This window comes from Halichoerus grypus, chromosome 5 (genome assembly GCF_964656455.1).
Source record: "Halichoerus grypus chromosome 5, mHalGry1.hap1.1, whole genome shotgun sequence".
Lineage (NCBI taxonomy): Eukaryota > Metazoa > Chordata > Mammalia > Carnivora > Phocidae > Halichoerus > Halichoerus grypus.
Genome location: NC_135716.1, coordinates 40,674,526 through 40,701,181, shown reverse-complemented (window position 1 = coordinate 40,701,181; position 26,656 = coordinate 40,674,526). Strand labels below are relative to the sequence as shown.

Below are 26,656 nucleotides of genomic sequence, written 5' to 3'. Positions count from 1 at the left end.
GCTGCCGAGAGCGGGGCGGGTGGACCTGCGGAGGCGTGGCGGGGTCGGAGGGCACGCGGCGTCGGTGTCATGGCGGCGTCCGTGCTGGGCTCCGCCTGCGGTGCGCTGAGGCTCGGCGTTGCCGGCCTGTGCCGCCGCCGGCCGCCCCGGAGCCTGGGGGCGCGCGCGCGGCGGCTCCCGGGGCCCGCAGGGTCCGGGCGGAGCGTGGCCGCGGCCAGCGGATCGGGCGCCTCGGGCGCCGACCGCTACTGCATGGAGCTGCTGCGGTGAGCGAGCGGCCCGAGGGGGCCCGGGTGGGCGCGGCGCGACTCGGGGCCGGCCGGGGCGAGCGGACCGTCGCCTTGCTGCGCTCCGGTTGGCGGGGAGTGAGGCCACGGGAACTTTCACGCCGGTCACAGAATTGTGGCAAAACTCCTTTGTCTGTCACCTTGACCGAAACTTAATTTTTACCTAGTTAAACGTACTGCATGCACACCTTTTAAAAATTTGACAGACGACTAGTAATTTTTAGCTAAGTGAGTTCTTACGTGTCAGGCACTATGCAAAGGACAAGTAATTTACTTACTCTTCGTTACAAATTGTGACGCACAAATGTAGACCTACCAGTTAGGGTTTTGAGGATTAAGGCGTTTAGAACAATGCCTGGCACAAAGCAAGGGCACAGTGAGTACAATATAAGCCATTATTATCATATTTAATGGATGAGGATACGAAGGTTTCGAGAGATTAGGGAATTTACCTGAGATCAGTAGAATAGTCTCATAAAGTCAAGGCCTGATGACAATTTTGTTCACCCTGGTAACACCAGAAGGGCTTGGCACATGGCAGTCGCTGTTAATCGTGTGTGCAGTCGAGTTAGATGAATCAGGTCACCAGGTGACCAGTGGATCTGGGCAGGCTCCAGCCTTGGAATTGGGCCTGACTGCAAAGACCAGTGGCTTAGGCCCTGCTGCCCTTCCGCTGCCTTTGATTTACAACAGTGGTGAAATGCTCAAAGTACCTGGTCTTAACTTCTAAGAAGTGCGAGGATCATTAAGCTACCTTGGATTTGATTGGGCTAATAAATCCAATTTTTTTTTAATTTCATTGTAGCACAGTGTAGTGTAACAAAACAGAATTCCCATGCATTTCAGAATTTTGTTTTTTATCACTTTTAAAAATAATGCTCCTGCCCCACTCTATTTGTTGATTACTTATAACTGAAACAAGATAACAATAGTGGAAATCAGAGCAATAAGAGCTTGTAAAAGCCAAAACTGCTAAAAAGTTATATTCATTTTTATATATTTTAAAGTTATCATTTTTTGATGATAAAAAGACACAAGTTGCCAAAATGTTTACCACCCATATCCACTTGTCTAGTGCAATTTTTGACATCTGTAGTGGCCTACCTTCCCTATCTAGAGGTGAATAATCACTCTTCCTTCTTTTCTTTTTCTTTTTAAGATTTTATATATTTTATTTGAGAGAGAGAGTGAGCGAGAGAAAGAGCATGAGGAGGTGAGGAGCAGAGGGAGAGGGAGAAGCAGACTCCCTGGTCAGTCCCGGGACTCCAGAATCATGACCTGAGCTGAAGGCAGACGCTTAACTGACTGAGCCCCCCAGGCACCCTCACTCTTCCTAATTTCTTATGTATTATTATATGTAAGTAATAGTATGATCATTGTATTACATATATACTACTATATATATGTAGTATATATACTACATATATTACATGTATATTACTACATATATGTAGTATATATTTCTACATATATAGTGTGTATATATATACTACATATATATAGTATGTATATAAAATGATCATACTGTTCTAGGGTATCACATGACAGTTTTCTCAAATATATATTTACAAATGGGCAGATATTTAAACTGTCCATATAGGTATTTGAGTGGAATGGATGCTTTTGACTCTAGGGATTTATTAAAAAGCCTGGATTTTGCAGGCAGACCTGATCTGAGTTTATTAATCCTAGGTCCATTGCTTGGAAAAGTTACTCACATTAAGATTCAGCTATTTCCTCATTTGTAAATTTCTACTCCTACTTTATAGCCTGGTTATGAGGATTAAATGCAACGATGTATATAAAAATGCTGGCATATAACATATGCACAGTAGTAGTTTTTATTTTTATTTATTTTTATTATTTTTTTATTATTATGTTAATCACCATACATTACATCATTAGTTTTTGATGTAGTGTTCCATGATTCATTGTTTGCTGTAGTAGTTTTTAAATAAAAACCAAAATTTGTTTTGTTTAGAAAGATTTTATTTTTTAAAAGATTTTATTTATTTATTTGAGAGACAGAGAATGAGAGAGAGAGAGAAGAGAGAGAGCACATGAGAGGGGGGAGGGTCAGAGGGAGAAGCAGACTCCCTGCTGAGCAGGGAGCCCAATGCAGGACTTGATCCTGGGACTCCAGGATCATGACCTGAGTCGAAGGCAGTAGCTTAACCAACTGAGCTACCCAGGTGCCCCTAGAAAGATTTTAGAAAGATTACAATTTCTAGTTTCTGATTGTCCATTAATCTTTGCAGGATTTGGCCTCTGAAATGATCTGGGCAGGGTTGTTTTGGACATGTATCTTATGTAAGGCCTCCAAATACTGAAAAAAGATACCAGGCCAGAAGTTCAGGTTAGCCAGGCAGAGCTCTGCTGGGAGGCTAGGTTCCTGGGACTATCTCAAACCTAATTTAGCTAGGTTTCTTGGGGGTATGGTTTTGAGGAACCCCAAGGCTGCCTCAGGCCTTGGGATTAGCGCTATAAGGAGGTAAGGAGGTGCTAGTGGTGATGTCTGAAAGTGTACCTGTTCTCCATTCTCCCACAGCCACACCGGGGAACCACTTTTTTGTGCCTTGATGGCACAGTCCATGGAACTAGAACTAGCACAGCAATCCTAACACCAGATGTGCTTATTTTTCATATATCTGCCTCTCTCTACCAGACTGAAATCTATACCTTAATGTCTAGCACACTGCTGGTGCATAGTGGGCACTGGATAAATGTTACAGTGAATGAATGAATGGAAGGTTTTTGGCCCTGTTGCTGTATAAAACCATCATAGTATGGAATTTCTCACTATCTGGAACAGTTCTCCAATAACTGGACCTTGTTTGGCTACTTAAGATACCCTTGTCTACCCATAATCGGTATTTATAACAATGATCCTGAGTGATGAAGAAATGGTTAAATAGTCAGTATATCTTACTCAGTGTAAAGAGGTTGGTAATATTGTTTAGAAAAATTTCCAGCCAAAATTTAAAAAATTTTAAATTAAAATTAAAAAAAAAAAACAACTTTACAGGGAAACCCTTCTCTGTAGAGTATCTTATTTCCCAAAGGTTGTTACCATACTAGTGTGTCATTTTTCATTTCCCTGTAAGAAACCTGAAGTACTTCACATATTGATTATTTTTAGGAGATATGAAACAGGTTATCAAGCCTCATTTTGCAAATTAGGAAATAGATGTGTCCGGTATCATTTCTGTCAACTACTTGAATGGAAATTAAGATTGTAGTCTTATTCCTAGTCACTATTTTCTCACTGTTTCATATTAACATCCTAGTGTTTTAAACAGTTTTGAAGTTCAGAGACTTTTATATTAAAATTTAAAATATATCTATATATCTATATGTATTTAAAAGTAGAAGTTATAGAGCTGTTTTGCCCACACTGTCCATTTTGTAGCTGCAACCACTTAGGGTGAGATTTTTTTAGTAGGGCTATTTTGTGATAGTAGGGTTACTTGTCATTATTGCTTCCTTTCGTTTATGTGGAAGTTGGAGGAAATTGTGAAGGGTGCGACTAGAAGAGGTTTAAGTTCTCTGTTAGGCAGACAACAAAATGTAACCAATTGAGGGGTGCCTGGGTGGTTTAGTCAGTTGAGCGTCCAACTCTTGAATTCGGCTCAGGTGGTGATCTCAGGGTGGTGAGAATAAGTCCCAAGTCGGGCTCTGCACTGAGCATGGAGCCTGCTTGGGATTCTCTCTCTCTCCCTCTGCCCCTCCCTCCTGCTCACATTCTTTCTCTCTCTCTCAAAAAACAAAATTAAATTAAACTGAAAAAAAAAGTGAACCAGTTGAAATGTGGGAGTAGTCTGAATTTCAGTACCTAAACTCCATGGAAGGAGGTTGGACCCCCTTTATTTAGATTACTGTTTTATAGGAAATAATGTTATATTAAAGTTCCAATGTATTATCGTGAAAGTAGCCTTGTCGATAGGCAGTCATCCTATGATGTATATAATAAGGATTATATCGTTTTAAACTTTTTATTTTGAAGTAATTTCAAATTGACAGAAATTACAGAGATAATACACAGAGCTCCAATATACTTTTCATCCAAATTCCCTCATTGTTAACATTCTGAGCCATTTGAGAATAAGATGTAGACATGATGCCCCATTCCCTCCCCTTAATATGTTGGTGTGTATTTTTTTTAAGATTTATTTATTTATTTAGAGCGAGCAAGTGAGAGAGAGAGAGAGTGCACGTGTGAGTGGGGGAGAGGGGGAGAGAGAGAGAATCTTAAGCTGACTTCCTGCCAAGTGCAGAGCCTGACGTCGGGCTTGATCCCACAACCCCAAGATCATGACCTGAGCCAAAAGCAAAAGTTGGTCACTCAACCGACTGAACCACCCAGGTGTCCCTTGGTATGTATTTTTTAATACACACAAGGGCCCTCTTCCATGTAACTATAGTACAACCATCAAAATCAGGATATTAAAATCAATCCAGTATTACCATTGAATCCACAGACTCCATTCAAATTTTGCTGATTATTCGATTATGATTTTCATGCATCCAGGATCATATGCTACATTTGTCAAATCTCTTTAGTCTTCTCCAGCCTTGAACAATTTCTCAGTCTTTCCTTATCTTTCATGAGCTTGACAGTTTTTGAAGAGAACAGGCCAGTTACTATGTAGAATTTTCCTCAGTTGGGTTTAATGTTCCTTGTGATTTATACATTTTTGGCAGGAATATTACAGAAGCCATGCTGTGTTTTTCTCAGTATCGTTTCAGGAAGCACATGATGTTGATTATCCTATTTCTGTGGTGTGAACCTTTTATTACTTGGTTGAAAAGGTATCTTTTGGGTTTCTCCCCTGTAAATTTAGTTAATAAGAAGGTTAATTAGTAACATGTATTTTGTGAGGATATTCTTCACAGGTATGTCAACATCTGTTTTTATCAAACTTTCACCCATTTAACATTTTAAGATATTAATTGATGATTTTTGACTGAATTGTTACTTGATAGTTATCCAATGATTATTTAAAATTTTTTCAGCATGTCTTCTAGATTTATCAGTTGGCATTGTACTTCTGTCAAGTTTCCTTCTCTTCCTATTCATCCATTCTTTTATATTGGTGTGGGCTTACAGCATTCTGTTACAATCTGTTACTATCATTTTTTTTTAAAGATTTTATTTATTTATTTGATAGAGACACAGTGAGAGAGGGAACACAAGCAGGGGGAGTGGGAGAGGGAGAAGCTGAGCCCGATGTGGGGCTCGATCCCAGGACCCTAGGACCATGACCTGAGCTGAAGGCAGACGCTTAACAACTGAGCCACCCACGCGCCCCTATCATTATTTTTTTTGATGCTCAGATTGTCCCAGACTTAGTCAGTGAGAACTTTGTCAGGCCAGTTTCTTTGTCATTTTGACAAGTCCCTCCACTCTGAATATTTCATTACTTTCTGTCCAGGAAGATGTTTCTGGCTTATCTTGTATTTTCCCTGCCCCAGCCCTGACTTAGTTCCTCCTCCAATGAGCCCTAGTTTCTTCCAGTGGAGAATGGTACTTAGGAACCAAAGATCTAGGTGTTAGGTGTGTTCACGGATACTGGGGGCTTGGGGGATATCATTGCTTCTAGGCTCTCTCAGCAGATGCTGCTAGGACACATAAGTGTACGCCCAGGCACACACACCCACACGCTCCATATTATTTTCTGTTTTTATGTCTTATCTGTGTCTTTATCTATGTATTAAAAACTGTGAGTTCGTACCAGTACTTGCTGGTATTGCTTTCTTGATTTCTACCTCAGTAGATCATTTGAATTCTTATTAAAACCAAAGTGATTCTGAAACAATAAAAATTATAAGTACTATATAAATCCAAATAAATTAATAGAGATTATTTCTTTTTAACTGGTCTGGGATTGGGGGCAGATACATTTTTTGTAATTTTAAGGAAACAAGTATAAAATATAAGAAATTTCAGGCCTATTTTGAATTGAAGCCTCGATTTTTTTTTTCCAGTTAATTCTAGTCAGCATTTTTGTGTGTGTGTACAGTTTAGAAAGTGAAAAGTGACTGTCTTTTTTTGCCTGTTTGTTATAGGAAACGAGATTATGAAGGCTATTTATGTTCTCTCCTGCTCCCTGCAGAATCCAGAAGCTCTGCTTTTGCACTGAGGGCCTTCAATGTGGAACTGGCTCAGGCTGGTATTAAAATACCTTAAAAAATTATTTGCAAAAATGGTGATAAAATGTGTTTAATGCTGAACAATAAAGAAATAGTTATAACTTAGATGGGCATAAGGTCTCTGCTGGTGATTTCTTTGTCCTGCTATTTAGACTTAACCAATTCAATTCCAAAAATAAACTAGCTAACAAACTTAATGTTTGTCATGATATCAGGGTTGTGGGATCGAGCCTGGGTAGGGCTCCTCGCTGAGTGTGGAGTCCGCTTAAGATTCTCTCTCTCCCTCCCCCTCCACCCCTTCCCTGCTTGCATGTGTGCTCTCTCTTGCTCTCTAAAAAAAAAAGAAAAAAATTACTTAGTAAAGGAATGAGTTTATTTAAGTGTACATACAGTAAAATTCACTTTTTGTGGTATACAGTTCTGTAGGTTTCATACATGCATAGAGTGATGCATTCACCACCATAGTCATGAAAAAAGAAAAATTCTATCAACCCCCCAAAATTCCCTCATGTGCCTCTTTGTAGTCAGATGCTCCCCTCACCCATAATCTTTTGCATACCCTTCTGGTTCCATTATAAGAGCTGTGAGCATGCAGAGCATGAGATAAACTACGACTTTTTTGAGCCATAATTTCTCTATTTGTAAATATGTATATTGGTAATGACCCTGTGGGTTTGTGGTGAGGACTGCGATCAGATAATCTCTGGGACAGAACCTAGTAAAGGGCCTCACACTCTTGGACATTTGATACATGTTACTTCCTTCCCTGCTTCCTCTAGAAAGCCCCTGGTTCTATTTCCTAGGTTTATCTCCACACTTGACATAATTTTACCATCACTAATCCAATGAAGATTGTTTTTCTTCTCTTCCACTTATTTTAAAAAAAATTTTTATTATGGAAAACTTTGAACATATATAGAATTAGAGAGTGTATTATAATAAATTCCCATAAACCCATCACCCAGCTCCACCAGTTACTAATTTATGGCCAATCTTGATTTTTCTTCTCTATCCCCACCTACCCCATCCTCACCTCCATCTCAGATAAATTTTTTCATCTGTAAATATTTCAGTATGTATCTCTAAAAGATAACTCATTAAAAAGATAACTATAATACCATTGTCATACATTAAAAATTTAATAACTCCTTAATATCATTAAACATCCAGTGTTCAGATTTTTCCCAGTTGTCTCTCTTCAAATCAGGATTCAGATAAACTCCACATACTGCAACTGGTTCCTCTATCAAATTTCTTTTAATCTAAATGTCCCCCCGCCCCCGTTTTTTTTCTTACAATTTATTTCTAGAAGAAATCTCTTATTTTGGAATGCAAACCTTGAAGATATTGGAAGTAATTTGCAGGTTACTTAGGAAACTCTTAATGACAACAATTTAATTGATATATAGCTTCAAGGAAAAATTAAATGTAAAGAACTAAACTTCGTTTTTGGCTGAATTATGTGATTATGCAGTCACAGATACTGATTTTGAGACTGTGAAGAGTGCATTTATTAAGGTTTTTGAACGCTGTTTACAGGTTAAGGACTCCGTCTCTGAGAAAACAATTGGACTGATGAGAATGGCGTTTTGGAAAAAAACAGTGGATGACATATACTGTGACAACCCACCCCAGCAGCCTGTGGCCCTCGAGCTATGGAAGGTAAAAACAAAATGCTACTTTTAATTTTTAAGTGTTATTTGAGCATACCTTTTGGTGCATACAGTTTGGCTAGTGGCGATGGGGAATCTATCCTGAAAATAATCTCAGGATCATGTAATGTTCAGAGCTCTGTTAGTTTTGACAAAGAATTTAAAATCATCTGCTAATAATTTGCACAGATCTTTAGTGAATTTCTTTATTAAAGGAAAAAAAAGGAATTTGGTCTCTTTGCGTTATAAGTGATGTATTTATTTTCCACATATTTGCTGTAGAAATTAAGCCCCACAAATTTTGAAGCAGTGGCAGGTTAATTGTCTGTTCTGTCTGCCCAGCACCTCCTTCTTCCAGTGCTCCAATCCATACTGTGGGCTGTAGAAAAACACATACTGATCTTTGGTGAAGGGAGACTTGCCCTCACCATTGTCCAGACACAAATATAAAACTGTCTTGTTGAGTTTGATAGAGTTGCATATTCATTGATGAATTTGAAGCATTAGAGAATGGAAACCTATGGGCTAGAGAATTCTTTGGGTAGCTAGATGGATCTAGCGAATAGTTTCATGCACAGCTCTGCAGAGTTTGGAAATGTGCTACACCATGACTGAAGGAAGGGAATTAAGTGTCTTTTGTCAATGATCTGTGTCCCCACTGTAGTGTCATGAGTGCCAAAAGACAGGTTCTGTGACGGAGCCACCGAACAGACCTGACCTGCACCTCTTCTCAGGTCTGCCCACCAGCAGAGGCACACCCCGTTCCTGGGCCCCCGATTGACTTCACAGAGCCCCAGTAAGGATGGAAAGCCAGGCCCCCCACAACTGGGGACTGAGAAGAAAAAGTGGATGGGAAGCTATGAGTATTAGATTAGTTGTTTACCTCTGTTCATCTCACTTTAAGAACCTCAACCTTGGAGACTCCGTTTAAAGAAAAGTTTCTCTAAAGCCTAGAAAAACAATGATTTTATACACAAACATCAGTGCAGTGGGGGTTTATGCTAAGACTTGCATTGAAGGTCCTGGCGTTTGTCAGGAAACATCATGGAAGACCAGAGATTCCTTCAACACAAATTTATCTTGTTCTTGGCCTCTCTTTAAAAAAAACCCAGAGGACGTATCTGAATTGTAGAATGTTTACACATGTGCCAATTTGTCCAATTTTAATAGCCGCTTAAATTTGGATGATTGCTGTTGGGCAGCTTTCTGATATGACCAGTGTTGAAGTTAATATGAATATTTGAAAGAAGCAGGTAGTGTGCAGAGCAGTTGTCCCCACTGCATGTTCTCTCCTCCCCATTCTGCTGGAGCGTATGCTTATTGGGCCACTGTCCAGTAAAACCTTCCATTGGTTCTTTGGAGAGGGGCAGGTTCTTTTAGAAGATTAGATAGGGAAAGAGTGACAGCGTGTTGTTCAGAGAGCACTTTTCTGCCACAGCGATTCATTGGTGCTTTTAGGGTACAAAATAGTTGCATATCTATGATTACATATATATTTCGTATGGGCTTCTTCATTTCTCCGTGTATTAATGTTAGTTGCAGTTTGAATTTATGTTTATAGCCAAGGTTATTATTCTATTTGGCATCTGTTTCCAAAATTGTTGATACTTTATTCAGCAGATTTTCAGCTTCTTATTAAATACTTGTTTTTTACCTTGATCTCTGATTTCCTCCAGAATCAGACGGAAGAATTATATTTTGCAGTCAAGGAACAGCAGCCAGTATGGGTTCAGCCTTGAGTAAACAGGAATCTGACTTTCAGTGGTTAAATATTTCTTGAGTACTTTATGTACCAGGAATGGTGCTTGATGGTGGTTGCAAAGATCAAATATGCCTCACTCCACTTAGACATGTACAAAATAAAGCAATATGAGGATTCTGTATGACTGAGGAATCCCAGGCTGATTCCTGGGACTGGGGAGAGACCTGTGGGGAGTCCTACCATGTAATAATGGCAGGGCTGAGAGCACTTTGCAGCCAAGGCCATGCAGCACTTGGAGCTTCTGTTAGGTTCCTGCCGAGCAAAATGGGCTCTGTGCTCCCTGCTTCCACCCTTTGTCACATAGATGTGTGTTGATGAGCATGCTAACTTTTACATTTTAGTATCGTGACATCTTAGAGTCTTAGGTGGAGTATGGGATAGTCCTAAAATTTTGTTTCACTACCATATTTATTTATTATGAAAACATACCTCATTGTTGACTTGATAAGGAAACAATGTTTTTAAAACTTACTTGGAAATAATTTCAAACTTTCAGAAAGGTTGCAAAATTTAAAATAGTACAAAGAACACTTCTATAAGCTATATCCAGATTCACCTGTTAACATTTTATCCTATTTGTTAATGATTTGTGCAGTGCTCACTTACATGTGCATGTGTGCTGTGTGTGTGTGCATGCAACGTGTGCATTTACACACTCATAATTTTTATCTGAATCACTTGAGTGGAAGTTATATACATCATGGCCCTTTATCCCTAAATACTTTAAATGAGTATTTCCTAAGAATAGGGATATGCTCTTCTGTAACCAGAACAGTTATTGACTTTTGTAAATTTAACTTTGATATAATACTTCTATCTAATTTTCCATTTATATTCCATGTTTGTCAGTTTCTCTGGTAATGTCTATGATAGTATTTTTCCCCGTCCAGTATTGGATCCAGTCTAGGGTCAGGTATTAGTTGTCATGTCTCTTTTGCCTGCTTAATCGGGAACATTTCCATAGCTTCTCTTTGTCTTCTAAGACATTGACATTTTTGAAGAGTATATAGCCCCTTCCCCCCTGCTGTTCTAAAGTATTCCTCATTTTGGTATTGTCTGATGTTTTCTCATGACTAATTCGGTTTATGTGTGTTTGGCCAGAATACTGTGAAGGTAACATGTTCTCAGGGTGTCATGTCTGGAGGCACACTTTGTCCATCTGTCTTTTATTGGCATTGTTAATTTTCATTACCTGGTCAAGGTGTTGCCTGGTTTTCCCAGTCTATAATTATAATTCCTCTTACAAAGTAATTGACTTTAAGACTATGCATGTATCTTCCTCCTCATCAGTTTCTTCCTAAACTTAGCATTCATTGATGGTTCTTGTCTGATTCACTCTTTACCTTTGATGATTGCAAAATGATAATTTCCAGACTCTAGCACTCCGTCAACATTACTGGTTGGCACTTGGCATTCTGCCATGAGGAAGAGCTCTCAATCCCCTGTGTTTATTTATTTGTTTATTAATTATTGCTATGAACTCATGAATTCCTATTTTTTCCAGTAGTTTATAATTCATTACTATACTTAATTATTTTGGTGTTCAAACTGGCCCAGATTTGGATAGTGGGAGCCCTTTCAAACTGGCTCCTGTGTCCTTATAACGTGCACCCCCATCACTTTTGGGGGCACTTTCTATATTCTGGCACAGTAAAATATTCTAGGATCACCTTGAATCTCCCCTGCCCCGGCTCTGGAATCACCCATTTCTCCAGAGTCTCGTTTCCTTTGGGAGGAATGGGACTGCTGACCATGATCTGAGAGGATCTGAGAGATGTGCTTTTTCCTACTGAGTGTCTTTGTTGGCTAAGATAACACTGTGCCCTGTGGATTATTTTCTTTAGACCTTTAGTTATTCTTTTCATGTTTGGTGAAGTGGTTATTTTCACTAAGTAGAATTTTTATCCTATGGAAAAACGTTTATGTGGGGTAAAGAAGCATAGAAGTCAAGACGCATCATGTAGCATAAGAAAAAAAGTCTAGTGGAAATGTTTTGGATGTATCATCTGTACTTGGAAATGTTTTGAAATGTTTGCTAGGGACATTTTCTTTTCCCCTGATATTTCTTTAACATGGCTGTTTATCTGGTGATGAGTTATTACAAATGTTTCCTTACCTAGTTTTGTATTTGGTTTGTTTATTTTATTCAGGTCTGCTGAAGTCAGTTCTAGTACTTTCTAAAAATTTACAACACTCTTGTTTTTTTAGACTGTCAAAAGACATAATCTGACCAAAAGATGGCTTATGAAAATCATTGATGAAAGAGTAAGTTGAAATTGCTCAAGTCTTAAGTGTTTTCTTCCTTTTTAATCTGTAAGCTAATTCCTCAGGGAGGAAATGTCTTAATATGTGTATTATATTTTGGAGGAAGGACACTTTTAGAGGACTGGGCCATTCTGTCCATTCTCCCTCACTGCGTGCCACCCACCTCAGCCCCCTGCCCCCGTGTCTGGAGTCAGACAGGCAAACACAAGCACCCAGGCAGAGGCAATGTGTGCACACCTACAGGCTACTGGTTTGTGGGTTTTGGTTTTTTTTTTTAATGGAAATTTTCGTACTTACACAAAAGTAGAAAGAATAGTGTAATATACTTTCATGTATCTGTAACCCAGCTTTAGCTATGAACACATGTCTACTTTTGTTTCATCTATATTCTACCAACTCCTCTCATTAAACCCTACAGGATTATTTTAAAGCCAACCCCAGATATCATATTAGTCAATCTGCAAATGTATATGTATCTTGAAAAGATTTAAAAAAGGCTTTTAGAAAACATACCCACAATAAATGATCATACCTTAAAAAATGACAGATAATTCCTTAATATCATCAAAACTTGAGTAGTCGTGCACATATTTTTTTTTTTTTTTTAAAGATTTTATTTATTTACCTGACAGAAACACAGCGAGAGAGGGAACACAAGCAGGAGGAGTGGGAGAGGGAGAAGCAGGCTTCCCGCCAAGCAGGAGCCCGATGCGGGGCTCGATCCCAGGACCCTGGGATCATGACCTGAGCTGAAGGCAGATGCTTAACGACGGAGCCGCCCAGGCGCCCCAGTCATGCACATACTTTTATGTACACCTAGTATTTGGATCTCTATCCAGATAGTAGAGGCAGTAAGGAAAGTCTGATGGTTCTAGTGAATGGAGTACTATACTACATTCTAAGAACTGAGTTCTAGGTCCAACCAAGCATGCAAATTGCTGTCTGTCCTGGGCTAACTTATATAATCTTTCTGACACATTGTTGGCTCAGTGTTCTCATCAGCCTGATATTTATCACATACTGTTGTCATGAAAATGTTAAGTTTAGTTTATTTGGCTACAACCCATTAATAACCATAGGCTATAGTAATTATAATACAAGCCAAAATGGGAGATAATGATTCAGCATTTAAAAAAAAATTGCTCAGTTGGCCTACGGAGTTAATTGGCACTAAAAAGATCTATTTTTCAGGTGTTTTCTGTTTTGTTTTGTTTTTTTACGATTTATTTATTTTAGAGAGACAGTGCATGTGCACGTGTGTGGGGGGGGCGGTGCAGAGGAAGAGGGAGAGAATCTCAAGCAGACTCAAGCAGACTCCCCACTGAGTGTGGAGCTTGTTGGGGGGGGGGGGCTCAATCTCATGACCCTGAGATCATGAGATCATGACCTGAGCCAAAACAAAGAGTCAGAGGCCTAACTGATTGAGACACCCAAGCACCAAAGGTGTTTTGTGTTTTTATGAGGTAAAGACAGAGATGACTTTTTGGTTTAATGGAAAATAACATTTGGCATTTGTAGGGAGGGATATTTAAGAGTAAAAGACTGGGGTCAGTCTCCCACGTTGATCTTTAAATTCGATGTAATCCCTATAAAAATTCCAGCTGCCTTTTTGCATAAATTGACTAGCTGATCCTGAAATCCATATGGAAATGCAAGAGACCCAGAATCACTAAAGCAATCTTGAAAAAGAAGAAAATTAGCTCCAAAGTTACAATTATCAGACTATGGCGTATTGGCATGGCATAGACATATAGATCAATGGCAGAGAATTGAGAGTCCAGAAATAAACCCATATATTTATAGTTAATTGATTTTTTTGACAGGGGTGTGAAGATAATCCAATGGGGAAAGAATAGCCTTTTCAACAAATAATGCCAGGACAACTGGATATCCACATGCAAAGAAATGAATTTGGATGCCTATTTAACACCATATACAGAAACTAATTCCAAATAGGTCAAACACCTAAATGTAAGAGTTAAAACTGTAAAACACTTAGGAAAAAACATTGGCATAAATCTTTGGGATTGTAGGTTAGGCAGTGATTTCTTAGATACGATACTAAAAGCCTAAGCAATAAAAGGAAAAAACAGGTAATTGGACTTCAACAAAATTAAAAATTTCAAGAAAGTGAAAGGCAGCCCATGGAATGGGAGAAAATATTTGCAAGTTATGTATTTGATAAGGAACAAGTATCTAGAATATGTAAACAACTCTTATAACTCAACAATAAAAAGACAAATAACCAATTTAAAATTGGGCAAAGGATTTGAGTAAACATTTCTGCAAGGAAGATCTACAAATGACTTTCATTAGGGAAATGCAAATCAAAACCAGAATAAATGACTCCTTTACACTCATTAGGATGGCTGTAATAAAAGAAATGAACAATAACGAGTGTTGGTGAGGATACAGAGAAATTAGAGACCTTCATACATTGCTGATGGGAATAGGAAATGGTGCAGCCACTTTGGAAAAACCGTTTGGCAGTTCTTCAGAAAGTTAGACATAGAGGTGCCATTGACCCAGCAATTCACTCCTATATTTATACGCAAGAGAAACGAAAACATGTGTCCACACAAAACTTGCACACAGACGTTCATAGCAGCGTTATTCATAACAGTCCAAAAGTGAGAACAACTCAGAGTCTATCGATGAGTAAATAAAAACATAATGTGGCATATCCATACATGGAATATTATTAATAATTTCTTCAGTTAAAAAGAATCAGGTACTGGCCTTGGAAATCCCTTTTACGAAGATGGTGCTGAAGGCTAAGAAGGAAGCCCCTGCCCCTCCCAAAGCCGAAGCCAAAGCAAAGGCTTTGAAGGCCAAGAAAGTGGTGCTGAAAGGCGTCCACAGTCACAAAAAAGATCTGCATGTCACCTACATTCTGACGACCCAAGACACCGTGTCTGCCAAGGCAGCCCAGATATCCTCGAAAGAGCGCCCCCAGGAGAAACAAGCTTGATCACTATGCCATCGTCAAGTTCCCCCTGACTACTGAGTCAGCCGTGAAGAAAATAGAAGACAACAACACACTTGTGTTCCTTGTGGATGTCCAGGCCAACAAGCACCAGATCGAACAGGCTGTGAAGAAGCTCTGCATTGACCTGGCCAGGGTCAACACCTTGATCGGGCCTGATGGAGAGAAGAAGGCATGTTCAGCTGGCTCCTGACTGTGATGCTTTGGATGTTGCCAACAAAATTGGAATCATCTAAACTGAGTCCAGCTGGCTAAATCTAAGTTTTTTCACCAAAAAAAAAAAAAAAAAAACAGGTACTGATACATGCTCCCAACACAGATGAACCTTGAAAACCTGCTAACCGGAAGGAGCCAGATACAAAAAACTACATATCGTATCCCTGCATTGTTTTTTAAAGATTTTATTTATTTGAGAGAGAGAGAGCACACAAGCAGGGGGGAGGGGCAGAGGGAGAAGCAGAGTCCCCGAAGAGCAGGGAGCCCGATGCGGGGCTCGATCCCAGGACCATGAGATCATGACCTGAGCCGAAGACAGACGCTTAACCAGCTGAGCCACCCAGGCGCCCCATGTATCAGTGCATTTTCATAAAACGTACAGAATAAACATCCATGGAGACAGAAAGTAGATGAGTGGTTTGCTGGGGGATGAGGGAAGGGGGAGATGGGAAGTAACTGCTTCATGGGTACAGGGTTTCTTTTTGAGGCGGGGAAGACATCTCGGGGTTAGATCGTGGTGATGGTTGTACAACTTGGTGAATATACGTTACCACTGAATTGTACATTTGAAAAGGATATAGTTTATGGTATGTGAATTAAGTCTCAGTTTTTTAAAAATGTAAAAGATAAGACATAATTTTTTTCCCTGGGATCATTGCTGGTGCCATTTTCTTCTGATTAAAAAAAGAGGAAAGAGTATGTTTCCTTAGCAATAGAGTCTTTGTAAATGTATTATTATAAAAGTAGCTAGATGTTCTTGCTCTGAGATGTACATTTTTCTGTTTCTGGAATATAGTGTGATCAGGTAACATAATCATCCCTGTTACTTTATTGAACATGGTTTCTTTGGGGTGTGGGGGCTGGTTATGATCTCCTTTCCTCTTCTAGGCACCTTTTCTTTATTAAGAACATGGACTTAACAGTTAAAATATATGGGTTTGAATCCTGTCCCTACCACTTATTAGCTATGTGACCTCGGGCATATTACTTAATGTATCTGTGACTCAGTTTCTTCATCTGCCACGTGGAAAAAGCATTAATTCCTTATCTTTTGGGAAGAGGTTTTTAGGATTAAGAAGATAATGTCTAAGGTGCTTAAGTGAGAACTCAGTTCTGTTTCTCATGATTCCTTGGGCTTTCAAAGGAATGAAAAATTAAACTAACCCCATGTCTGTGTGATTTGTACGCTGACATTATTCCCAAGGTATTATTTTGAGGGGTGATTTGTAAGTATTGAACGTGTAGGACTTTAATATTTTAATTTTAAACTTATTGTGTACTAAACAATATATACTAATTTTTTTATTCTTTATTAGTTCTTTAGGGCAAAAACAATGGTGCCTTTTCTTTATAAAATATTGACAATTCATCAAACTTTATTTGCATTTTGTTTGACTGTAGGAAAAAAATTTGGATGACAGAGCATATCGTAATATCCAGGAACTGGAAAATTACGCTGAAAACACACAGAGCTCTCTTCTTTACTTAACACTAGAAATACTGGGTAAGTTTTTTTCTGTTTTATAATTCTCTTTTTCAAAGAAAATACCCTTCAGACTTGACTCATTATTTGACAGTCTGATTAGTTTAACACTGAAGTTTTTCTTTGCACCACCAATAAAGGAAGTTTTTTTTTGTTTTTAAACAAGAAGGGGAATATATAGCTTTCTTTGGAGTACAGACTAATCACAATACTCAGGCTCTCATAAAAGTACTTTAGCTGCCTCATGGGAATACTGTGATTAATACTCTGGTAATTGCAGATGATTTTTCTTTTTTAAGTGTCTCCTACAATTTGGAAGGCCTGGGGCCTGACTCTTCCTGTCAATAATACTTCCCTACATTAAAAAAAAAAAAAAAAAAGAGTAGAAAATATAACACTGCATTTCTCAAAGTTTTTATGAGATTTTTCTTTTTCTTTCCTCTTAAAAATAAATAAATTTAGTTGATACTTTTCCTCACCTGACTTTAAGTTGGTGAAGTCTTATTGTAATGAGGAAATTATTTGGACCAAAGACAATAGCCTCTCTTTTGAAGAAGGTCATATATCTTTATGTCACCCTAAAGGAATAACACAAGTCCCTATTGAGATTCCCAAGCCTCTTTTGCCTGTACACCCGGTGACATGTTTGCCAACACAATGAAAGGAGGGAGCAAAGAGCAGAATGTTTGTGAGGCGTATATTTAAAATGAGGTCATATGGAAATTGCATGGAGGAGAAGAAATGGAAGACTTGTGATGGTTTTCCAAGACAGCTGATTAAAATTCCAAATGTGTTCTCGGTGTGCTGTAGTCCGAGGAAGACTTTTTTATTTAAAAGTTGAGGTTCGGAAACCTGTTCATTGGTAAACAGTCAGCTTGTTCTCATGCCCAGTTTTGCTCAAAGAAGTCCTGTTTTTCAGATATAAAACATAGGATCAGCACCTGCTTTTCCATGCGTAGGTGGTTTCTCCAAGCTGCTTCTATTGAGTTGTTGTGCATATAAGGAGTAAAGAGCAGCCCTGTTGCTTAATTTCTGAAATCATAGGTGTAAAGGATCTTCATGCAGATCATGCTGCAAGTCACATTGGAAAAGCCCAGGGCATTGTGACTTGCTTGAGAGCAACGCCCTATCATGGAAGCAGAAGAAGGGTGTTCCTTCCCATGGATATTTGTATGCTGGTAAGACTGTTACTTGTTTCCTCTCATGATTTACCTCAGGAACTCGGGGAGGGCCGTGGTGTCTTGGTTCTTTGCTTCATCTATTCAAATAACTGCTTTGAAATGAATGCTGATTGCCTTTTGGCTCCGGTTAGCCAGAATTTTATCAGTCAGGCACTTTGGGCTCTGAGGGATACATATGTTTGTTTTCTTGCTTGTATAATTTTGTTCTACCTGCAGCGGTGGTTAATTAACATCTTGTTGCATATTCTTCTAGGAGTGTGTGTGTGTGTGTGTGTGTGTGTGTGTGTACACACACGTGCATCTACGTATATGTTCAAAGCAGAACAGGCATTATACTGTACATACTATCCTATCACCTGTTTTTCTTGAACTAAGTTAAAGTGTGCCTTTAGATTCCTAACGTGATACGTATTTTCCCACACAGCACGGGGTTTCACAAGAGGATTTTGTACGGAAGAGCCAGGATAAAAACGTGAGAGATGTGATATATGACATTGCTGGCCAGGCACACTTGCACCTGAAGCACGTAAGTAGCCTCTCTGCCGGACCATTTGGGAGACAGCCATTCTAGACGTGGCCATTGCTAGAGCGTGGTTATGGTCCCCAGCCTTCATTCCGCTTCTCCCTGAAATCCCAGTAGGTTTATCTCAGGGACGATTGTGAACTCTCTCCAGTTTTTTATGGTCCCACTTTCTCCTTCTCAGCGGATGAACACATCCTTCCTCAGCTTCCTCGCTGAGCCCCTGCCTGCTCTGTGCCCCCACCAGCTCTCGCTCGCAGGGGACAGGCTGTTTCTCTGCCTTGCCAGGGCTGATGGCTCCTTTCCCGGGGGCTCATGGTCTCAGTGTCTGCAGCTGGCCTGATAATTCGCCCCTTTTCTGGGCAGCCTGTGGACCCTTCTGTGGCTCATTTCCCCCTCCCAGTTAAACTTTTGTGAGTAAGTGGTCCGTATTCATCATTCCCTCAAGGCCAGCATCACCCTGGCACTGTCCATCATGCTCTCATTTCGCTTCCCTCCCGCCTACTCTGATAAGCACAACTAAATAATCTCCTTATTGCCACGTTTAATGGCACCTAAAACTCTCATTCACATTAACTCTTTCCGCTTTTGACACCACAGACATTTTTTCCTCCTTGAAACTTTCTAAAATCTTTTTCCCTTGATTCCCTGACCTAAACTGGTTCCTGATTTCTCCTGCATACCACTTTCGGTGATTCCTAAGAGTTAGTTCTTCATGGTTTCTCAAACTGTAACTTGTCTTCTGTTGACTCCCCCCACCCCCACTTTCTTTTTTTTTAAGATTTTTAAGCCATCTCTACACCCAATGTGGGGCTTGAACTCACAACCCTGAGATCAAGAGTCACGTGCTCCACTGACTGAGCCAGCCAGGCGCACGCAACCCCCCCTTTCTTGAAACTATGTCCTTTATTCCAATAATGCTATTCCTTCCCGATTCTCCTGGAACTATTCCTTGATTCTCATGATGCTATTTCTTCCTGGTTCTTCTTGTGAATCCCACCTCCCTTTTTTTTTTTTTGAGCTTCAGTGGATCCTAAAGACTTGTCATTTACCTGCAAATCTCAGGGCCTTTGTACTTGCTGTTTATCTGCCTGGAAGATGCTCTCCACCCCCCAACTCCTCCACCCCAACCCCATAGTCAGTATTAAATATCACCTTATCAGAAAGATCTTTCCTGGCCACTGTATCTAAAATAACATCCTCCCGGGGCACCTGGGTGGCTCAGTCATTAAGCATCTGCCTTTGGCTCAAGTCATGATCCCAGGGTCCTGGGATCGAGCCCCGCGTCGGGCTCCCCGTTCGGTGGGAAGCCTGCTTCTCCCTCTCCCACGCCCCTTGCTTGTGTTCCCTCTCTCACTGTGTCTCTCTCTGTCAAATAAATAAATAAAAATATTTTTAAAAAATAAAAAAATAAAATAACATCCTCCCTTTCCATCACCCTTAGTCCCTTTACCTGGCTTAGGACTTTTTACTACCTGACATACTAAAAGTTTGTTTAATGCGTCCCCACCTCATAGAATGTAAGTGACTTTGGTTCTATGCTGTATTTCTTCAGCATCTAAAGTGCCTGGTACATTATAGGCACTCAGTAAATACTTGTGAAATATTAAATAGGTAATCAGATTGTAAGCTTTTTGAAGGCGAAGAGTCTATCTTAATCTTTTTTTTAATTTCCTGAAGCACGGTGTAGATAAAATACATGGGACTTTAGATGAGAAATTACTTAAAACTAGCAGAGTTTTAGGTAAGATCTGAGAACACAACAGAATCATTAAATCAGGAAAGCCCTGTGTTGGAACCTTGGAACCTGAATAGTCGCCAGTTGATGGACACTTAAGGCACCTGAAAAATACAGATTCCTAGGCCTCACCCCCTGGAGATACAGTCAGTCTGGGATGGGGCCAGGAATTAAAATTTCCAAATGATTTTAAACAGCCACATTTGAAAACTACTAGTTTGTAGGTTATGTGAACTAGGGCCCTGGAAAACAGGTTTGGAGAAGAGTATTGAAGGACTGAAGTATGGAGTTTGGGAGGCTTTGGAGAGGCACTGGAGCACGGGAGATGAGAGTGCAGACTCTGGAGCCGGAACCTCACTTTCAGTCCTAGCTCTGCAATTTACTAATCATGTGATCTTAACCTCTGTGCCTCAGTTTCCTCCTCTGGGAAAGAGGGTTATATTAGTACCTAACTCAAAGGGCTGTGATTTGGATAAATGGGTTAGCATAAAGACTTCATAACTGTGCCTGGCATATCGTAAGTGACATGTTTCCTCATTGTCACCATCAAGTAGAGCAGGGACAGTCGTGTTGCACATGGGAGAACCTGGCCAGCAGTGTTTGAGACAAATCTGGGGAATGGGAGATCAGTTAGGAGGCTTATTTAGGACAGAGAGAAAGAGGATCTGACGTAGAGACGGTAGATGTGTATATAGATTTACACACACACACAACAGAGGTGGAATCAACTAGACTCGATGTCAGATTGGGTTGTGGCAGGATCAGGAAGAGGGAAGGCTGCAGAGTTCAAGTTTAGGTAGTGGTGGTTCCATTCAGAGACTACAGTGAAAAGAAGCAGTGGGGTGCTGGTGCTGATCAGTAGCCTCTGGACCAGCTGTTGGACATCACTGAATTTAAGGGGATTCGAGAACACTAGGGAGACAGGCTATTGAAGATGGCTGGATTGTGACTTTGAAGGGAGGTCAGAACTGGAGATAGAGATTTAGGAGTCATCCACATAGAAAACCTGTGGTTAAAGCTCTAAGTGTGGATGGTATCAAGGAGAATGTACATCTAGACATGAGGACCAAGGGCAGAACCCGAGGCCCACCTCCGCCTCTCAGGTCAAAGGAATAAGGGCCATTTATTAGGAAGAAGGGCCATTTATTAGTGATCAAAGAAGTAGGTGCACTAAGAATCAGTCTCTTGGAAACCAAGGGAGGAGAAGATTCTAAGAAAGGGGAATATTAAAGTTTTGCATGCTGTAGAGAGGTTGAAAAGAAGGGTATGGTGATTAAGTAAATCTTGGATGATCTTGAAAAGAGCAATTTTAGTAGACAGCTGAGGGTAAAACCAGAGTGCAGGCCGTAAAAGTGTCAGGAAGTAGAGGCAACGTCTGGCAGTATGAACGAAGACCTGGAGACAAGAGCGGGCGTGGTGAGTGCAGGATGCTGGGCGTCAGTGTGAGTGCATCAGGGCTTCACAGTCCAGGGTAGTAGTGACTTAGGTGGAATAGGTGAAGTTGGAGCCAAGATGTGGAGGCCCTGGAACTCCAAAATGAAGACATAAGACTTGGTGTATCTCAGAGAGTTAAGTTAAAGAAAGTAAAAATAAAATAGTGACTAAGAACGTTCATTTGGCTGCCTGAGTGAACTGAACAAAAGGTTGAGAATGAAGGCAGGAGATCAGTTAGGAGGCTCTTAAGTTCACGTAACCAGGACATGCCCACCATCTAAGCTAGGGCGGTGCCGGGACTTGTGAGTGCAAGTATTTCTTCCTTCCCCCCTCGCTACAGAGCTACAGGGCCAGGGTTGTAAGATGTTATAAGGCAGCTGGAAAAGGCCAAAGCCAGTCTGCAAGAAAGAATGGGATTCTTATTAAAGTACTTTTTCCTGAGTCCTTTAGGCTTAAGAAATTAATTTTAATTGGCAAGAGAGCTATTTTCTTGCCTTTGAGAGAGGCCCTAGCTGTGCTGTTAAACTTGTAGTGTTGCTTTGTGATCATTTTTAGAGGCAGAGTGTTTATTTCCAGAAATATTTACATTTGAAACCAGTTTCCTTTTGTCTTCCTTTGTAGGCTAGGTCCTTCCAGAAAAGTGTTCCTGTGAGAGCATTTCCTGCTTTTCTTCAGACGGTAAGTAGATTAACAGAGAAGGCTGTTGAATTAATGAAACAGATGTGTGTGATCTCTTTTTCTATTTTGTAAGGTTCCCAGTGCAGTTCTTTAGCGTGGGACTTTGTTTTTGCTTCCCTCCCTTCTGGTGGGTTTTGTTCGTTACGTTCTGCTTTTGGTCACAGCCGTGCCTGTGTTTCTGGGGCAGGTGAGTGGAGTCACCAGACTGCATAGGTCTGTATGGGTGTGTGTGTGTGTGTGTGTGTGTGTGTGTACGTGTGTGTGTGTGTACACGAGTCACCAGACTGCATAGGTCTGTATGGGTGTGTGCGTGTGTGTGTGTACGTGTGTGTGTGTGTGTGTGTACACAAGTCACCAGACTGCATAGGTCTATGTGTGTGTGTGTGTGTGTGTACGTGTACACACACACCATTAGCCAGACTTTCCTTTGGATCAAATCCTTATTTGTGAATGTCCAGCTGAGCTCTGATTCGGAGGTCACGTTTCTTCTGTATTTTAATGGAATTTTCTCCTAGTTGTAAAAACTACATCCTCAGAACAGAGATTTGGATGATATAAAAAAAAAAATGAGAAGGAGAGAACAATCACCTATAATGCCGGGACCCAGACATAACCACTGCTTATTCTGTTCTTTTTTTATTTTCAATGAATTTTTGTGTATAGTTGAAATCACACTTTATATGTCATTGTTCTACTTATCAAGCATCTAGCGACATCATTAAAAATATTTATAAATACAATATTTAATGGCTATATGATATTCTATCATGTGCCGGCACCTTAATTTCATTAACTATTCCTTATAAGTAGATACTATAAACTATTAAAATGAACATAGAATCCTTAGAGATGGAAAGTTGATCACAAAATATTAACTATTTATCACATGTTACAGAACGTTATGAATAACATGAGCTCTTTTTTCCAAAAAAAAGAGAGAACATGTGAAAGTATATTAAAATATCTTCAAAGTTTTTTTCTTTCTCATTCTCTTCTAAAAGTTTTAATATTTGATATGTACAAATGAATATGGTCTATCTATATATGTGTGCACGTGTTAAAGCATAATGTCACGAACACCCATGAGCTCACCACTCAATCCAGGAGCGAGAATGTCACCATCAAACCACACTTGTGTGCTTTCCCCCATCTCATCCCCCTGCCTCTGCTTGCCTCCCCCAAATAGCTCTCTGAATTTTGAATTTATTATTCTGTTGCTTTTATTCCAAAAGGGCTCTTCCCCGTTTTATATATTCCTAAACAACATACTGTTTAGTTTTCGTTTTGAGCTTTATAAAAATGGATCATACCTGTATGTCTTCTAGGTCACACATTTCACTGCAGTACATTTCATTGTGTGACTAGTGCTTTTTTTTTTTTTTTTGTCAAAGACCTGGATTGTTGGCAGGTTTTTGGCTAATACAACACACAGCAGCTGTGCACGGATCTCCTGTTGTACACATCTCTAAGTTTAGGGTTTAAAATGTAGATGCTAAATTTGTACGTACATTTGTCTGTCTGTGTGTGTATGTAGGAGAAGAATCTGGGAGAAAATAACAATCCCTTTTGTTGTCTTTTGGCTCATCCGGATATTCTAGCGAATCCAGAGCAGGGCCTCTGCGGGATCACACAGCTTGTCCTGCAGACACTAGGGGGTGCTGTGCACGTGGACTGAGAAGGCAAGAGGTGCCTCAGCATTGTGCAGTGCAAAACTAAGTGGCTTCTCTGTTTAATCAAGTTATTGCAATAAACTTAAAATGTACAAATTAATAAAAATAACTGAAAACCATAAAATAAAGAGCACGGTCCATTGCCACTGTTTTCCATCCTACTCCCCGATCCCCACGAAAGCTTAATCAAGTTTTGTGTGATGGGGGAAGCGTGGGGTGACATTTATAGGGACCTGTGGTTGTTCTCCCAGGTTGCAAATTGTTTTCTAACAAGAACATGGAGACCCATTAAACTTTTCCACAAAATAATTTTTTTTTAACAAACAACTTAAGCTCGTCCTCAGGGCACAATGCATTCGTACAGGGGGAGGTGGTGGTGGTGGTCAGTGTCCTTGATGGAAACACCTCTTCTGTTTTCTACAGAATATAGTAATAATACCTGACAAACAATAATTTCTCTAATTTTTTACACATCTTGTGTAAAACAGATTGTAATAAATTTACGTTCTAAAAGTTATGATCAGAATTGACTTGAAATTTCTAGTACTAGCTCTGATGCTGTTTTACTGGTCTAATAGAAACTTCTTAGATGTCTTTATTTTCTTTCTCCCTTTTAAAATTCTCATTTAAATTCTTAGTACCTAGAAGACCATCTCAGGGAAACTAAAATAGCCTTAATACTTAAAATTTTTCTTTAGTTTCTCTAAAAACCTTAACCATTCTGTGACCTCATGACCATTATTCTCCTTTTCCAGGTTGCTCTGGAGGACTACTTAAAGAAAATTCAACAGGTGGATTTTGACATATTCCACCCATCTTTACAGCGGAAGAATACGTTACTTCCATTATCATTGTATATTCAGTCATGGAGAAAAGGTTATTAAAATAATTTTATGGCACTGCTCTTTTATTAGTTTTACAAAAGTATACTGGTTAGGGTTCTTGTTCACAGAAAACAGGAGCTGACTACTTGAGGAGAAAGCGGATTTTTAGGCTGGGTGTGCGTGGCTCACAGAATCGATGAGACATTGCTGGGGGGCGAGGGCGCCACAACGCCGCTCAGAGTGAGCCACAGGCACTCCCGTGGTCCCCGGCAGCCCGGACCCAGTGTGCTGTGCTCTCTGTCAGGTCGGAGCCCCCAAGGGACTGTGGTTTCAGCTGCACGGAGCCTGCAGGCCGAGCTTCAGCCACCAGGGGGCAGGGAGAGGGACTGTCTCCTCCCTTCCCCCGCCCTTGGAGACCAGGTGGGGAGCTCAGGTGAGCCCCGCGTGCTCGTGGAGCAGCCACAACTCGAGGGGCCGGTCCAGCTAGGAAGTGCCTTTCCTTAGGGTCACGGAGAATGAAGTTAATACTGAGGACTGTCAGTCACTATGGTGAGGGCTTCATATCCCAAACATTTCACCTTTACAACTCTGACAATTTACCCATGATGAGAAAATAACTTCCTTAAGGTAAGCTAGCTGGCTGTCCAGAGCTAGAACCCTAATTTGACTTTAGGTCTGGCTGACTTGAAAGCCCGCTGCTTTACTCTCTGTCCTTTAGCATTATCCTGATCACGACCCAAACTGTATTAACAAAATGTGTACTAATGTAAAGTATATTACCGAAATCATATTGAGGGTTACTATAGGGCGCCTGGGTGGCTCAGTCGGTTAAGCGTCGGCCTTCAGCTCAGGTCATGATCTCAGGGTCCTGGGATCGAGTCCCGCGTGGGGCTCCCTGCTCAGCAGAGTCTGCTTCTCCCTCGGCCTCTGCCCCTCCCCCACGCATGCTCGCTCACTCTCTCAAATAACATCTTTAAAAAGGGGGGGAATACTACATTTTTAAAAAACTAGTATACTAGTTAAGCTTCCCAGTGATAAGCTCTGCCCTATACTTTCATCAGTGTTCTCATCTGATATTTTAAAAAGAAATAAGGATTGTTTTAGTAATTAAAAACTTTCAAGCATCGAATACATACTAACGGCAAAAACCACACCTGTGCACACTGCTGCTCGTTGGCAGATCTGCACTCCGAGTCTGACTCCCAAGACCAGGATTATGCCCGTTTCCTTCTGCCCTCTCAGTGGTCCTGTCTGCTGCCCACTCACGCCTCTGGTGTTCTGTCCCCCCACCTCCTCTCTCCTAATTACTTTGGTTTGAATTAGTGCCCACTTCAATGGTGAACTAGCGATAGCTTAAAAGACTACATTGTTGCAAATAAAACTCAAACTGGGAGCTGCTTGAGGGCAAAACTGCACTGTATTATGCATCTTGGGGTCCCGCAGCACCTAGAATGGCTTCTGATTTAGAGCAAGTAGAGAAATGAGAGATTAATAAATGTATACCCGTGTGAACGTGCAGTGTGCTTGTATATGTTAGTATAGTCTCGGTTGATACTGATGCCGAAAGAATATCCTCTTGTTTAATTCTGTGGCTTTAGAGGGCCTTTTAGCTTATCTAAAAGAGGCAAGTACAAGGAAATGGGACACATTTCCTCCTGGGATTCTGAGTTGAGTTCATTAGAGACATTCTTTGTCAGTAAGCATCGTCTTTGCATCTTCCCAGGTTAACTCTGGCAGCAATCAGCTACTAAGCATTTGGGTTCCTGTCTAAGGGTCTTAAAAAGAAGGGTTTAAACAAGAAGTGGATTAC

General features: G+C 40.4%; 1 protein-coding gene across 5 annotated transcripts; it reads left to right on the top strand.

Moving 5' to 3' along the window:
* Window positions 1-69: 69 nt before the first annotated feature.
* Window positions 70-24,921, top strand: NDUFAF6 (NADH:ubiquinone oxidoreductase complex assembly factor 6). 5 transcript variants are annotated; one of them, XM_078072201.1, is made up of 10 exons: window positions 144-266; window positions 1,447-1,644; window positions 6,354-6,453; window positions 7,977-8,099; window positions 12,060-12,116; window positions 16,720-16,822; window positions 17,846-17,979; window positions 18,407-18,508; window positions 22,296-22,352; window positions 24,778-24,921. In XM_078072201.1, the coding sequence occupies exons 2-10, from the start codon at window positions 1,631-1,633 to the stop codon at window positions 24,904-24,906; spliced, it is 819 nt and encodes a 272-aa protein (XP_077928327.1). In that variant the 5' UTR covers window positions 144-266; window positions 1,447-1,630; the 3' UTR covers window positions 24,907-24,921. The 5 variants fall into 5 exon arrangements, with proteins under 5 accessions (XP_035941057.2, XP_035941058.2, XP_035941059.2 ...); XM_078072202.1 differs by having other exon boundaries at window positions 6,354-6,457; XM_036085164.2 differs by lacking the exon at window positions 1,447-1,644 and having other exon boundaries at window positions 70-266.
* Window positions 24,922-26,656: the final 1,735 nt, after the last annotated feature.